The 13,841-nt window shown below is 48.3% G+C and overlaps 1 protein-coding gene across 1 annotated transcript in view; it reads left to right on the top strand.

Moving 5' to 3' along the window:
- EDC4 (enhancer of mRNA decapping 4) overlaps positions 1-13,841 on the top strand; it is a 55,101-nt gene that overhangs the window by 1,308 nt on the left and 39,952 nt on the right. The window contains exons 2-6 of the mRNA XM_054049088.1: positions 4,349-4,505; positions 5,713-5,824; positions 6,669-6,768; positions 7,905-8,094; positions 9,411-9,558. Of these exons, the coding sequence (XP_053905063.1) occupies positions 4,349-4,505; positions 5,713-5,824; positions 6,669-6,768; positions 7,905-8,094; positions 9,411-9,558 (707 nt within the window). The remainder of the gene's footprint in view (positions 1-4,348; positions 4,506-5,712; positions 5,825-6,668; positions 6,769-7,904; positions 8,095-9,410; positions 9,559-13,841) is intronic.

Raw genomic sequence — 13,841 nt, 5'->3', positions numbered from 1 at the left:
TGTGCATTGCACGGTTGGGTCCTGGTGGATGATGAAGGCTTCTAGATGCTACAGTAATACGATAATAAGATCCTAGTAATTAATAGGATCTTAAATGTAACGCTGCGACTGCCGGAGCAGCAAAACCCAAACGATTTCTAGCAGCACAGCTAAACTGTGCCAAAAAGTTCTCTCGCCATGTCGGAGCAGCCACACTGTACTCTGGGAAATGGCTGTGATGTACCTTGGGTCTTACCTGGTGTCATGGCATAGAGGACGTGAGCACCCTTGGATTCCTGACCTGCACTGCTCCACTCCTGGGGTGGTCAAAGCATGCAATGTGCCATCTTGATCCATGCAGAAGCCAGGGTTTCTGTGGGCCTTGGCTCCATACTAACAAGGAGGTGGCCTTCAGTCTGCCTGCCTATGGCCCCGGACTCCTGCTCCGTTGCCAACGTGGGTCTTGGCTGGGTAAAGTGTGGGCGTGTGTTGACGCACTTGCTGTGTGTTGTGGAGCTGCCTTTGCAACAATGGATGTGCTCGCAGCAGAGCCCTGCTGGAGCTGAGCTCCTCGTGGGTCTCCGTGCGGCTCTTTGACAGCTGTGAAAAGGGCTTTGCGTTGTGGAAGTGCAGCTGCTGCCACCCATGGTAGTGACTCTGCATCCTGCTGGGTTTCTTAACAGTTTGAAAGTTAAAATCTATGAGTGAAGCTGAGGAGCTGGTTCAGCTTAATCCCACCAACTCCTCAGCCTCTCCAGCTTCATTTGCTCCTCATTCTTCTGTTGGGTAGGTAAGTGAAGAGGGATGATTTGGTAAATGGTTGGTAGCAGCTTCTGTTTTCAAATAGTCAGCTATCAGACAGGACTTTCCTGTGACTGTGAGACCCAACTGCCTGAGAGAGGACTTATGGGATAGATTCTAACCTCCACATCTAATTCCAGTGCGGACAGTTGTATGAAGGTTGTAGTAGACACACAACCGTGCTCTGAATGGACAGACAACCCTGCTGGACTCGCTTGCTGTACAACACTTCCATTTAATGGTATAGACCTGACCGTTAGTGTCCCTGAAACTATTGCCCTCCTGATTTGTGCAGAGATGCTTCCTATTTCAGCTAGCCTGGTATGATCCAGAGTTTGCTTCTTAACCTCCACCCCTGGGCTGTAGAAGCCTCTGCTGCTTCATTCTCCTACTGTCCTCTCTAGTGATACGGGTGCTGGAGCTCCATCTCTTTGCTGTAGTGAGCGGGCAATTGGGGGTTGTCTGGATGTGGAAGGGTGAGCAAGAGACTATAGAGGTCAGATTTAAGCTTGGTTTGAGCTTCTTAACTGAGGCCTTGTCTACACTAAAGGGAAAAGTCAATCTAAGCTACGCAATTTGAGTACGTGAATAGCGTAACTCAAATCAACATAGCTTAGATCTACTTACGGTGGGGTCCACATTATGCGATGTCAATGGGAGACACTCTCCCCTTGATGCCCCTTACTCTTCTCAATTAGGTGGAGTACAGGAGTTGATGGGTGAGCGATTAGCAGTCGATTTTAGTGGGTCTTCGCTAGACCCGCTAAATTGACCACTGGTGCATCGGTCGCCGCAGCATCAAGTGTTGACAAGCCTGAGAACTTCCTGGCTTATTTGTTTTTCCTTTTCACCCTTAAAGGTTTTGCTATTACAATTGTTTGAGAGTTTTTCTTACCAGTGTGATAATTTGGTTGGATTAGTAACTTAAAGAAACTCTGCAATAGAGCTACCTTTAGAATGAATAACCTCCCATGTTCTGGAATGGGAAGTGTTATCCCTTCTGATCCAAAAGTAATCCTGCAGCTGTCTCCACAGACTGTTTGCTGTGAGGTATCAGCGACTTTCAGTAGGCCAACACTGCTCCATCAGCGACTCAGATGTCACTCATTTCTGTACCTTCCCAGCTCAGCCACAGATGGTTGGGTCACTCTCGTAGCTGCTGCCTTGTCTTTGGGAGTGTACCCCAAGAAAGCAGTGCTGTCTCTTCTCACCATCTCCTAGCCTAACTTGGTAGTGCCTGATGTGTGCCCACTGCTGCTAATGGTGCCAATGTGTTAATTAGTAGAGCTTTTGCTAGAGAGCTGGGCAGCATTCCTCGAAATCCTCATCCAAACCACTGCTGGCAGGAGGCGGCACGCCAGCCCCATCACCCTGTTCAGATGACTGACTTAGTGTGACCCTCTATTTCATACAAACCAGTGTTCCCTTGCGTGGGGCAGCAGGAACTGTCCTGTGCGAGGAGGGGAGTCTAACCCCTCAGCTGCTTTCCTTTCTCTGCAGGATGATGGTGAATGTGCCTGTCTCGTGCTTTCTGCTTGAAGCCATGGGGAAGGACAGTGGTCGTTCAGGATGACTCCTGTTCCTGTTGATGTGGTTGCTAGAGTGACCCTGTTCCCCCCACATATGTCTGAGTTACTGCCCCTGCAATGCAGTTGGCTCGGGCTAGGGAATGAGGTGCAAGGGACTAAATGTGCTCCTGAACTCCGATGTGCTGCAGTAGCTCATTGTGCCAGCCAGCCATGCCCCCATTGCTATATGATGCTCTTTCTCTCTTCCCCCAGGATTGCATTTTTCTGGCACCAGCAGCAAAGGTGCATGTGAACCTCAACTATCTCTGGGCATAGAGAGAGCAGAGAATTTACCTCCTTTATAGCATCGCTTGCCACAGCAGATCACAGCTGTGCTGCACAGAGCACTTTCCTGCAGGGGCAACAAGGAAGGGCAGAGTGAAACCCGCTAGGACTGCATCAGTTTCATGGTGCTGCTGGGCAAGCTACAATAGATGCAGTCCTCACCCTGTGGTAGGGAGTGCAGTGCATTCTGTGGCCTGGAGTCTCTGTGTAGAGGATGAATGCAGCTGCCATCTGCTCCATGTAATGCCAATTAGCATGGCCCCTGGGCTTCTCCTGAGGGGCCCAGACATCCCCACGCTGTGATAATGCAGCCCTGCATGCCTATTTCTGGGACGTTGAATGTGCAGTCTCTGATTTAGCTCCTCTTGTTACATGAAAGCATTCTTTTAAATAAACCTGGAGAATTAATTCTATTCACAATTACTTCTGCTGGCAGCAGCATTAGCTGCATTCCCTGATAGATTAAAGCAATTAACCGTCCTGTTTGGTAACTGGAAAGTTTGTCTTGCTTTCTGAGGAAGTGCTGCTTGTGGATGGAGTCATATTTGAGTTCATTACTTTTGCCAATAACAAAGGAGCATTAACCTGTGGTTGTAGGAGCAGCCATTTCACAACAAGACCATTGCAGCAGTTGTTGCCAGGGCAACAATAAACCAGGTTTCAGTTTTCTGGTCCAGTGAAAATTTCACACAGCTGTAATAAAAGAGAGTTTGCTGAGGCAAGTGACTGTCAAGTGGCAAGGCACAGTGCCAGGTGGTTTCGGTGCTCGTTCATTTCTGCTTGGGATTGTTAACCCTTAGCCCTTCCTACTTGAGTAACTTTGACATGGAAATGTGTCCCTGACATTGCTGGCCTTCTGAAGGCCTCCAGCAGGCCTGGTGACTGGTCGTTACAAACTGGGACGGAGTTCTTCTGGTTGAAAGGCAACATGTTCCAGGCCAGGCGTACAAAGTTAGGGCCATATACATGCCTTGATTCAGAGCAGAGCTCTCGCTCATAACAGAGGGTGGTTTGCACACAGGGTCAGGGTGCAGTACGATCCGTCTGCGCCTGGTAAACTCGGGAAATATCATAGGTACTTGGAGGCCAGCTGTTATTTCTGCTGTTTGTGTTGGCAGTTGCACATGGGATTAGCTGATGTGGATGCAACAGCTGCAGAAGTTATCGGCACATACTAGGTGCACGGTTGCAAACCCACATTATTTGATGATCTCTCTTTTAGTTTCATTAGGCTTCGGTCCCTAGCCAGTTGAGATGAATGTGGTAGCTCACATCTGTTGCGTCAGGCTGTCTGCAGACTCAGGAATTTACCCCCACATCAGTTACTTGGGTCATTTTTGGAAGGCTTCCTCTGCAGCCGTAACGACTAGAAACCTGTCTTTCAGTGTGACACTGGATGAATGGCTTGAGCTGGCTGCATTTGGCCCAAAGGGCAGGCATTCGACACCACTGCTGTGTTGGGCATTCGGTAACTTGAGTTTGATGGATTTCTTGATTGTGTCCATTGACTTCTCCTTTTTGTTTACTGAGAAGACTTATCCTGATGGGAGAAGAGCTAAAGGACCCCTACACAGGTGTGGCACACGTTCTCTCGGAACTTGGCCTTCCTTCTGCTGTGTCAGCATACCCCAGCTGGTAGGGCAGTGGCACCTGAGGTAGGGTATTTCACACTGTTACTCCTGTGATTAAACATTGTGCGTGTTGTTTTCATTTAGGTTCAGTGAACGAAAACCAGAGGTCACCCAACTCGTTCAACGGGGACTTGAATGGGCTGCTGGTGCCGGACCCCGTTGCAGCTGGAGATGGAGCTCCCTTGGCTAAGCCAATGCTCCGAACTGTTCCCCTGGGAACCCTGCAGGAGAAGCAAGTCATGTAAGTGTTCCCCAGGGAGGGTGGAGGCTGAGCACAGGGCATCGGTAAGGGGAAGCTCAATCTGAACTTGGTTCTGATGAGAGTGGACAAACCCGGTTCTTAGCTGTGAAAATGAGGTTGAGGTTGTGAGCAATTCAGCAGCCAACCCTGTCTCTTCGGACGACCCGTGTCCGTGTTTTTACTGGTCAGTGGGGAAAGGCGGAGTTCTGATGCTGAGTAATTCTGACGATAGGCCTTGAGCAGTAGGGCCTGCTGCATAGCAGGAATGAGGAGCATTGGTGGAGCTGTGTGGGGGAAGGAGGAGCAGGGTGTGCCGCATGTCAGGATTAAGGAGCATCAGCAGAGCGCTGTGACGAGTTCAGGACTTGTGTAGTGGGGGTGCCGGGGATCAGCGGTCTGCATTGGCAAAGGTATAGCTGGAAACTTGCCCATATATGGAGACTTCAGCTACCCCATGCCCTCTGTCACTTGCATTATTAACTCTGAATTTTTCAGACTCTGTCTTCAGGTATCATGCAGCAGAAGAACAGGTCAAGTGACTACCTGACCCTCCACTAAATAGGAGAAATAATTAGGTGTATCTGTGAACATACACAGATGTGGGTTAATTAGACAGAAGGGCGTGTCCGTGCATAGTGGATCCAAGGCTACGTGAGTGACACAAGAAGCGCTCCTAGGAGCAGCCCATTGGTCTACACGCTCTAGTACCTGCCTCCTGCATTGACTCCTCAGCGTTAGGCTTTCTCGCCTGACGAGCTTATCGTTTGGCTTTTTTGAAGACTAGTTGTTGCCAAGTTCCTTGTTGCTGAGGGAATTGCCTAGCAGCGTGTTTCACTGCCAGGGTTAGTTGCTTGGTTGGCATTGGGCCAGCTGCATCTTGGAGGTATTTGGACTGTGGCCCAAAGTAGCTCAGAGTAAATCTGTCATTTGGAACAGGAGAATGGATAACTTGGCTATGAGAGAGCTCTTTGGGAGACTTGAGGAGGAGCAAGCCAGGCCTCTGTGCTTGATTCTGCCAAAGAGCGGTCTTTTAGATGAATGAATGGCCCTCTTTGGTACTGATCTTCAGCATGCACCCTGGAAGCTGCCCAGAAGTCTTTCTGAGTTATGGATTAAAATGGCTACCAGCAATACCTGTGCTGGGTTCCCCTCTCATGGTCCCAGAGAGGCCTGGTGTGTGACCTGAGCTCTTTATTTCTCTTAAAAGCTGCCTTTCTGGAGATGACAGCTCCACCTGCGTGGTGATCTCGGCAAAAGACGTGGAGATTGTGGCCAGCAGTGACTCTAGCATCACCAGTAAAGCCAGAGGGAGCAACAAGGTAAAGGGGAGGGTGTATCTAACCTATGTGCCGCATCCCCGCAGTATCTGTGCACCCCCCATGGAGCGACAGACAAAAATATCTCTCTTTCTGCCTGGCTTGGAGGAGGGTAACAGCTTGCTTGGTTATGGGGTGATAGAAGAATGTATTCGTGGCCACCCGAGTTGCTCAGCAGAAGCTCTGCTACGCTTTGCATCACTCAGAGCTTTTCCAGAGCCTGTGGCTTCATGCCTAGCTATGAGGTGCAGTGATGGACCATGTGAGTCCCCTTGGCCACTTCCGGTGTGAGAGGATGGGATGGAATCTGCCAGGCAATCTCACATGGAAGTGTGTGTGTTTACTGCTGTGACTCTCCTAGTCCCTCTTAGTTCCTTACTTTGCACCTCCTGCTGGGGTGGCACTTACCAAGTTGGGCCAGGCCCCTGTGTGAGCCCATCCCGGATCCCCAAGAAGGGAATCCTGAAGCCAGGGTGAAGCTGCCCTCACCCCAGGGACTGAATGGTGCCTTTATCCCAAACACCCTTTCCGCTGACTTTTAAGTGGGATCCCAGACTTGGCCTCAATCCCTTTGCTAGCATCGTTCCACAAGAGAGAATCGTATGGCAGTTGCTCCAGTGTAAACAGCATTCCCCCCTGCAGGAGCAGGGACGCTTCAGCAGCTTCACTAGAAGTCTCTTCCTATACGCAGGGCTGTAGTGCACCTGCTGCGCTCTGAAATCTCACTGTGGAATGGCCAACTGCCAGCCAGAGCATTACCCTTCTCCGTTGTTTGGTGGCTTTGTTGCAGATATATCTGTTTCTTTCACTTTGCCTTAGCTGCTCTTTATTTCTTTCCTCCATCTAGGTAAAAATACAGCCAGTAGCCAGGTATGACTGGGAGCAGAAATACTACTATGGCAACCTGATAGCTGTATCAAACTCCTACCTGGCATATGCCATTAGAGGTGAGGACCAGTTCCTGCTGCTTTGTGTGTGTGATCTGTATTGGGTTCCTCCTTCAGTTGTTACCAGTGCAGGCTAACGCTAGGTGTGGAGCTCACCGTTTCTGGTTCCCATGTTGGGGGGGTGTTATTGTGGGTCAGGTGGACTTGGGAGTAGGGATGGGACTGGAGCAACAGGAATGGGTGGATTGAAACACTAAAAGTTGGGTACAGCCCCTGGGGCAGGAGTCGTCATTGGAGTTAGAAATGTGAGACTGGGAAAAGCCCAGGTGGAGGCAGGGAGCAGTAGGGTGAAGCTGAGAGATTGTCCTGGCATTAGCTGTGTCCCTAAGAGCGGACACTTTCCCAGGAAAAGGGGAGGAGGTGGGATGCGCCCTGTGGGAGGGGTGCATTGAAGCCACAAGATTCAGTAAGGCTTAGGAATAGTGTCGGGAGTTGCACACTTCCAGGCTAGCATGAAGGGAAACTAGGACGTGTTTATGTGAGTTAGTCGCTGCAGATGCTGCTCCTGTCACTCTGTTCCCCCGGGTTAAGATCTGGGTCCTGTTTGCTCTGGAGGTGGGGCTGTGTGAAAATGAACGGAGTTAATAAGCCATGCCAGAGCTGGGAGTCCATAGAAACCTGATTCTGTCCCACTGGAAGTTGGTCACTCCTCCAGGGTAGCCCTTCTGCTGTGAACAAACCTTTCTCCCTGGCTAAGAACAGGTACTTCCTGAGGACAGAGAGCAGCACAGACACATAGGATGAATTGATTTGCTTAAATTAAGAACAGTCGTGTCATTTAGGATAAACTTTAGAAGAAACAAGCTCACAAAAAAGCAGGCACAGTGCGGGGGTGTGGTACTGGTGCAGTTTACAAGGGAAGATCAGCTTCTGTAGGACATGTGGAACAGGCTTCTGATCATAGCTGATCATCTGCAAGAGTGACCTCTCGTTGGGCCTGTTCTGTGGCCTTTTTCTCTGCCCTCACCCATCACTTGTTGGGATGGGCGTGCTGATGGGGCTTGTCAGTGCCTCGATACAGACTGACGGACAGCCGGGATGCTGAAAACTGGAGGGTAGCTGCTGAGGCAAGAGGCGATCCTGTGAAGAAAGAGCTGACAAGCGTTGACTTCTCTCCTTTGTGTTCTCCTTGGTAGGTGCCAGCAATGGCTCGGCTATGGTGCGGGTGCTGAGCATCAGCACTGCCGAGCGGACCTTGCTGAAGGGCTTCACGGGCGGCGTGGCAGACCTGGCTTTCGCCCATCTCAACTCCAACCAGCTGGCCTGCCTGGACGAGGCTGGCAACCTCTTTGTCTGGGGCCTGGCCATGGACAATGGGAAAATCCAGTATCTTATCGGAATAAACTCTGTGGCAGTAGTTGTGTAGCAGCAACACATGGATGCAGCAGCAAAGCCAGGCTCAATTTTAGGGCCTTTACAAAGGCACATTTTATCTGGTTTCCCTTGTGTTTATCTCCTGTTTCCCTTAGAGCTTGGCAGGCAAGGAGCCTGGGTAGTCTTGCTCCTCCCATTAAGGATCACATGACAGTGGCCAGCCAGTGAATGAGAGATAGGGCCCCAAAGGGCCTTGAAAGTGAAGAGCAACTTATGTTTGAGACAATGAAGAGGGGGCCAGTGGAGAGATGCAAAGAGGGGGTGATATGTTTGTGGCAGCATTCTGAATGGGTCCGAGCAGGGCAGGTTTGCATTTGTCAAGGCCAGAGGAAAGGATGCTGCAATAATCAAGATACAAGATGATGAGAGACTAGACAAGTGTTTGAGCTGGGCGTTCAGACAGGAGTAACTGGCAAGGAGGGGTTTCACCCAGGAGCTCCATGGACTCCTTGCTCGCCCAGGCCTACTGCTCTGTGTTGCCATCTAGATCATGTTACAAGTACACTGGCCTACATCTGTCTGACTCTATCTATATTTTCCATGGCTCTGGGAAAGAGGGCTGGGATGCAAAGCCCATTACCCCAAAGCCCATCTTTACTGCTTTTTTTGGTCTGCTTGAAGTGAGTCACTGGATTTTAGTGTTGTGAACCTCTTCCTTTCCTGACGGAGTTACTTTTCCAGTGTTCCTGGGAAGCCCGTTACTTCAGGGTCACAATTTCCCAGCCTTATCGTTGATGTGTATAACTACTTCAAAATGAGGAGGGAGGGTGACCCGTGGCATATTGTGATTATTTAAAGTTCTGTGTGTGGATATATGAATTGGATCACTCTGTGTGATTGGGATAGCCTTCATGCATCTCTTTCCATTGTTTTTTTCAAGTAATACTGCCGTGCTGGCTGAAATAAGAAAACCAGAGCCAACTCAGATTCCAGCCCTACAAAACCAAAAAAGCTTAGAATTTTTCTGATAACATGCAAATGTGACCCTAATCTGTTTCTCTGCTGTGTCCGTCTGTTCATTCTTGTATGCAGACAATAAGTGAAATTTACAAGGATCTAAGTGTCACTTGTAAATGTCACTTTCTTGCCAGTGGAGGTAAGGCGACCTGCCTCCCTCACCAAGGTCCTTGTAACTGGTTTCTGTGGATAGTAATTCAGAGCTAAAAAGCACTAATTGTTTTAGACATCACAAGGATCCATCTTGAGAGGATTATATCTGAACTCTAGTAACAGCCAGAACTGTGTGTTTTCCTTAACGTGGTGATTAGAGAGGAGATCTTGGTGAACATAAAACGACCTGAGGGCACCCCGCTGAACAGCTTCCGGAGAATCATATGGTGCCCCTTCATCCCAGATGAGAATGAGGAGAGCGGTGAAGAGGGCAGCCAAACATTGGCATTGCTGCACGAGGACAGGGTAAGGAGGCTTGTGGGTCTTACTTGAAACGTTATCCCCTATTGTAATCCCAAGAGAGACTGTAATCCTCCTCTGGGTACCTGGATTGAAATGCGGGTATGGTCACATGATGGGCCTGTAATGCTTACGGACTACGCTGAATAGCAGAACCCTCCCACGTTAATGAACCATGTGTTCAGGAGAGGCCTGAGGCTGGATTAGCAATGAGGGTGCCGCAGGTATGCGGTAAAGTATATTGGTAACACCATATGCCTCTTCCTGATTTCTAGCCAGTGTTGTTAAACATTCACTGTTGTGAACACAAAACAGAACTCAGACTGTGGTGCCTTTGTAAAATAAAAGGGGCCTTCTGCTGGATTCTGCCTTTCCTGTCACTTGGATTGCAGTAAGCAGATGCTCTTGCTGACACAGCCTGCATAGTGCATATGGTATTGTTCATAATAATAAAAATGTTGGAAACCGCAATTATATTGAGCACCTAAAGTGTGCTCTGAGGTGTGCAGGCATAGAAGCCCCCGTCCCCTTCCCCCAGGAGCAGAGTCAGAGGGGGCAGAAGTGACTTTAGTCGGACATGCCTGACTCATGTGAGGTCCTTGTGTTCCAGGTTTGTTGTTGAACCTAAGTGAGTATGCTTGGTAGACAAACCAGACTGCTCCTGTTTAGGATCATGCTGGTTTCTAAATTAACTGTGGCCTCTGAGGGTATTGCTGTGGACAGTTCTGTGAAAACCTTTGCTCGGCATGCAGTGACAATCAAAAGGCAAATGGGTTTAAGCTGTGTCAAGGAAAGGCTAGAGAATAGTACAGAAAATATTATGTCGCTCTGCAGATCAGGGTAAAGCTTCTCCTTAAATAGGAAAGGTTCAATTCTCAACACTTCTCTGTTTCTGATATTTCCTTTTTGATGAAATATTTCCACATGAGGGAGACTGAATTCCAAACCATTTAGTTTAGAAAGCTGAATAAGTGAGCCAAAGACCACGTTCAAAGAGCCTTAAAACCGCAAAGCGAAGCGTTCAAAAGTCAGGAAATGCCTAGACTAACTTTCCTCTGTGAATATGGATTAGCATGGAACATTACATTGCATGATTTCATTTCTCTGCCTGCTGAGTCCCCAGATCAGACAGTGAAAGAGGTATGACTGTGCAGTGAATGAGGCTGAAGCCCTCAGCGCCCCTTGTGCTCAGCAGAAAGTGAACAGTGTGTGGTGAATGAGGAAGGATGATGTTGTGGATGAGGCCCTGCACTGAGTCTCAGAAGATGTGGCTTCAGTTCACACCTCTCAGATCTGGGCCAGATGCTTAATCTCTCTGGACAAGAGTTTCAAAAGTACCCAGTCGTTTGGGGCGACTACGTTCTTAAGTGCTTTAAGACACCCTGAAAGGACTTGATTTTCAGAAAGTCCTGTGCATCAGACCCTTTTAAAGTGTGTCAAGTTAGACACCCAAAACTTGAGGTTTCCACAATCGCAGCAGGTCACTTCTGAAAATCTTGGCCTCTGGGCCTCAGTTTCCCATCTGTAAATAGGGATAACACTTTCCTGCCTCACAGAAACATTGAGAATAAATTCACTATGTGCTTGTTGAGAGGCTCTCAAACATTGCAGTGACGAGGTTCGTCGGACTTTCATTTAGGGAGGTGCTTGAATGGTGTGAAGCGTGAAAATAAACATGGACTACTTGTGCGGCGCACTGCCTTTTCTGTGCACTGAACCAGGTGGGGGCTTAGTTAGAACAATACGTGATCTGTCTTGTAGTGCATGTGCATAAGGGGGCAGGAGTAAGTTTGCATGAGCAACCTCAATTCAGACATTTCTTACCTATTGTTCACTTTTCAGCCTTTGTGTTTTTTCTAATGGAGTTTTTTAAATGGAACTTGATTGAGGGTTGTTGTTTTTTTTAAGGAAAAGCAAATGCTCAAGCACATCTGCTGGACAGCACTAGAATGCTGTGTGCTGCACAGTCTCTGCCGGTGACATGGAAGGAGACAGGACTCCCTTGGAGCCTTTCCTTCTTCCATATGAATGCTCGTCTGCTACAGGGAACATAAGAACGGCCATATTAGGTCAGACTAGAGATCCATCTAGCCCAGTATCCCATCTTCCAACAGTGGCTCATGTCCGATGCTTCAGAGGGAATGAACAGAACAGGGCAATTATTGAGTGATCCATCACCTGTCATCCAATCCCAGCATCTGGCAGCCAGAGGCTTAGGGACATCTGGAGCATGAGGTTGTGTCCCTGGCCATCTTGACTAATAGCCATTGCTGGACCTATCCTACATGAACTTAATCTGTTTTTTTTTTTTTTAACCCAGTTATACTTTTGGCCTTCACAACGCCCCCTGGCAATGAGTTCCACAGGTTGACTATGTTGCGTGAAGAAGTACTTCCTTTTGTTCGTTTTAAACCTGCTGCCTGCTAATTTCATTGCATGACCTCTAGTTCTTGTGTTATGTGAAGGAGTAAATAACACTTCCCTATTCACTTTCTCCACACCCAGGTCTATAGAATCATGACTGATCATATCCCCTCTTAGTCATCTCTTTTCCAAGATGAACAATCACAATTTTTTTAATCTCTCCTCATATGGAAGCTGTTCCTTACCCCTAATCATTTTTGTTGTTCATCTCTGTTCCTTTTCCAATTCTTGAGTAATTTTGTATCATCTGCGAACTTTGCCACCTCACTGTTTACCCCTTTTCCAGATCAGTTAAGAATATGTTGAACAGTACTGGTCCCAATATAGATCCCTGGGGGACGCCACTATTGACCTCTCTCCATTGCGACCATTTATTTCTCCCCTTTTTCTGTCTTTTAACCAGTTACTGATCTATGAGAGGACCTTCCCTCTTATCCCATGACAGCTTACTTTGCTTAAGAGCCTTTAGGTGAGGGACCTTGTCAAAGGCTTTCTGAAAGTCCAGGTACACTATATCCACTGGATCCCCCTTGTCCACATGTTTGTTTGAAGAAGGCTTGACTGAACCATCTGGTACAGGGGTTCAAACTTCATAGTGGATCACAATTTAAGAGAGTCAGTTTTGTATGACTCCCTCCAGTCCATCACAGGGTCATCCAGCCACTTCTCCCTCCCGCTGGGGATGGAACTACAGCAATTGCTTATATGGGAAACAAATATCAGGAAATACTAGTGTATTTTAGAGAGATTTAGTGAATGGAAATGGGAGAGCTAGGGCCATGTGACCAGAAAGCTCTCTATGGCCCACAGTTTGGGAACAGTTTAAGCAGGTATTACCATCAAAACTGGTGAACAGAGCACCTGGGAGGAGTTGTTCAGTAGACGGTTGTTACCGAGGTTTGGATGAAATACACGTTTACTGTGCAAAGTTCCACTGTTCCAGATCTGACCTGGGCATTTCTCATGCTCCCGTCACCATGGTACCTAGATGCCAACGGGAAATGTTTAAAAGGCGATGCTTGCTTAGTAACTCCAGTGGGACTCTCAGAATAATGTTCATCAGCGTTGCATCATCGTTTCTAGAATGCTCTGAATGGCACGTGTAACACAGTTCTGTGCTGCTCCACGGGATCCTGCTGTCAGCTTAAGGTTCGTAGTCTCACTTTCGAGAGAGACAAATGGAATGCTGTGTGAAAAACAAGATTCTGGGTCTGAGGGATACTCACCAAAGCAGACATTAAAGGCTTGTCTGTACGAACACTTAGTTCCTAGCGAGCTGGGGGGTGAATCTATCCTGCACTAGTCTGGTGCGGACTAACTGTCCGTGTGTACCCTGCTGATGTATATTAACAGTTTGTTGCTGCGCTTTGGTCTAGGTCTCTTTGAAACAGGACTAGATCGAAGCACATTCACCAACTGTTTGTGTACGTCAGCAGGGCCCACATGGCCCGTTAGTCTGTGGCAGACTAGTGCATGTTACATTCGCACCCCCGCTTACTGCAAACTAAATGTTCATGTAGAGACGCCCTCAGAGTGGATTCCTTGGATAGGAGTCTCATCTCCAGTCTGCTGCTAGGTAGGGTCTTACGGGCCATGCTCAGCATTGATCTAATAGAGGGAGTAACCCGCACATCAGTGACATGTGCAGATGGCTCAGAATGAGAAGAAGCTGTGAACAAGAAGTATGGCAGAGAACTAATCTAGGGCTAGAGAGACTAGAAACATAGGCAGAAATTAATGTGAGACACAGGCAGGTGGGGGAATGCAGCTAATACATCAAGGGACAAATAACATTCCTCCTCTCTGGAGGAATTCCTCTGGAAAGCAGCAACACCAAATGGCCCTTAGGATGGCAGAGGGCAGCA

The sequence above is a fragment of the Malaclemys terrapin genome, chromosome 14 (genome assembly GCF_027887155.1).
Source record: "Malaclemys terrapin pileata isolate rMalTer1 chromosome 14, rMalTer1.hap1, whole genome shotgun sequence".
Lineage (NCBI taxonomy): Eukaryota > Metazoa > Chordata > Testudines > Emydidae > Malaclemys > Malaclemys terrapin.
The sequence above is the reverse complement of the archived record's forward strand: the minus strand, read 5'-3'. Positions and strand labels throughout refer to the sequence as shown.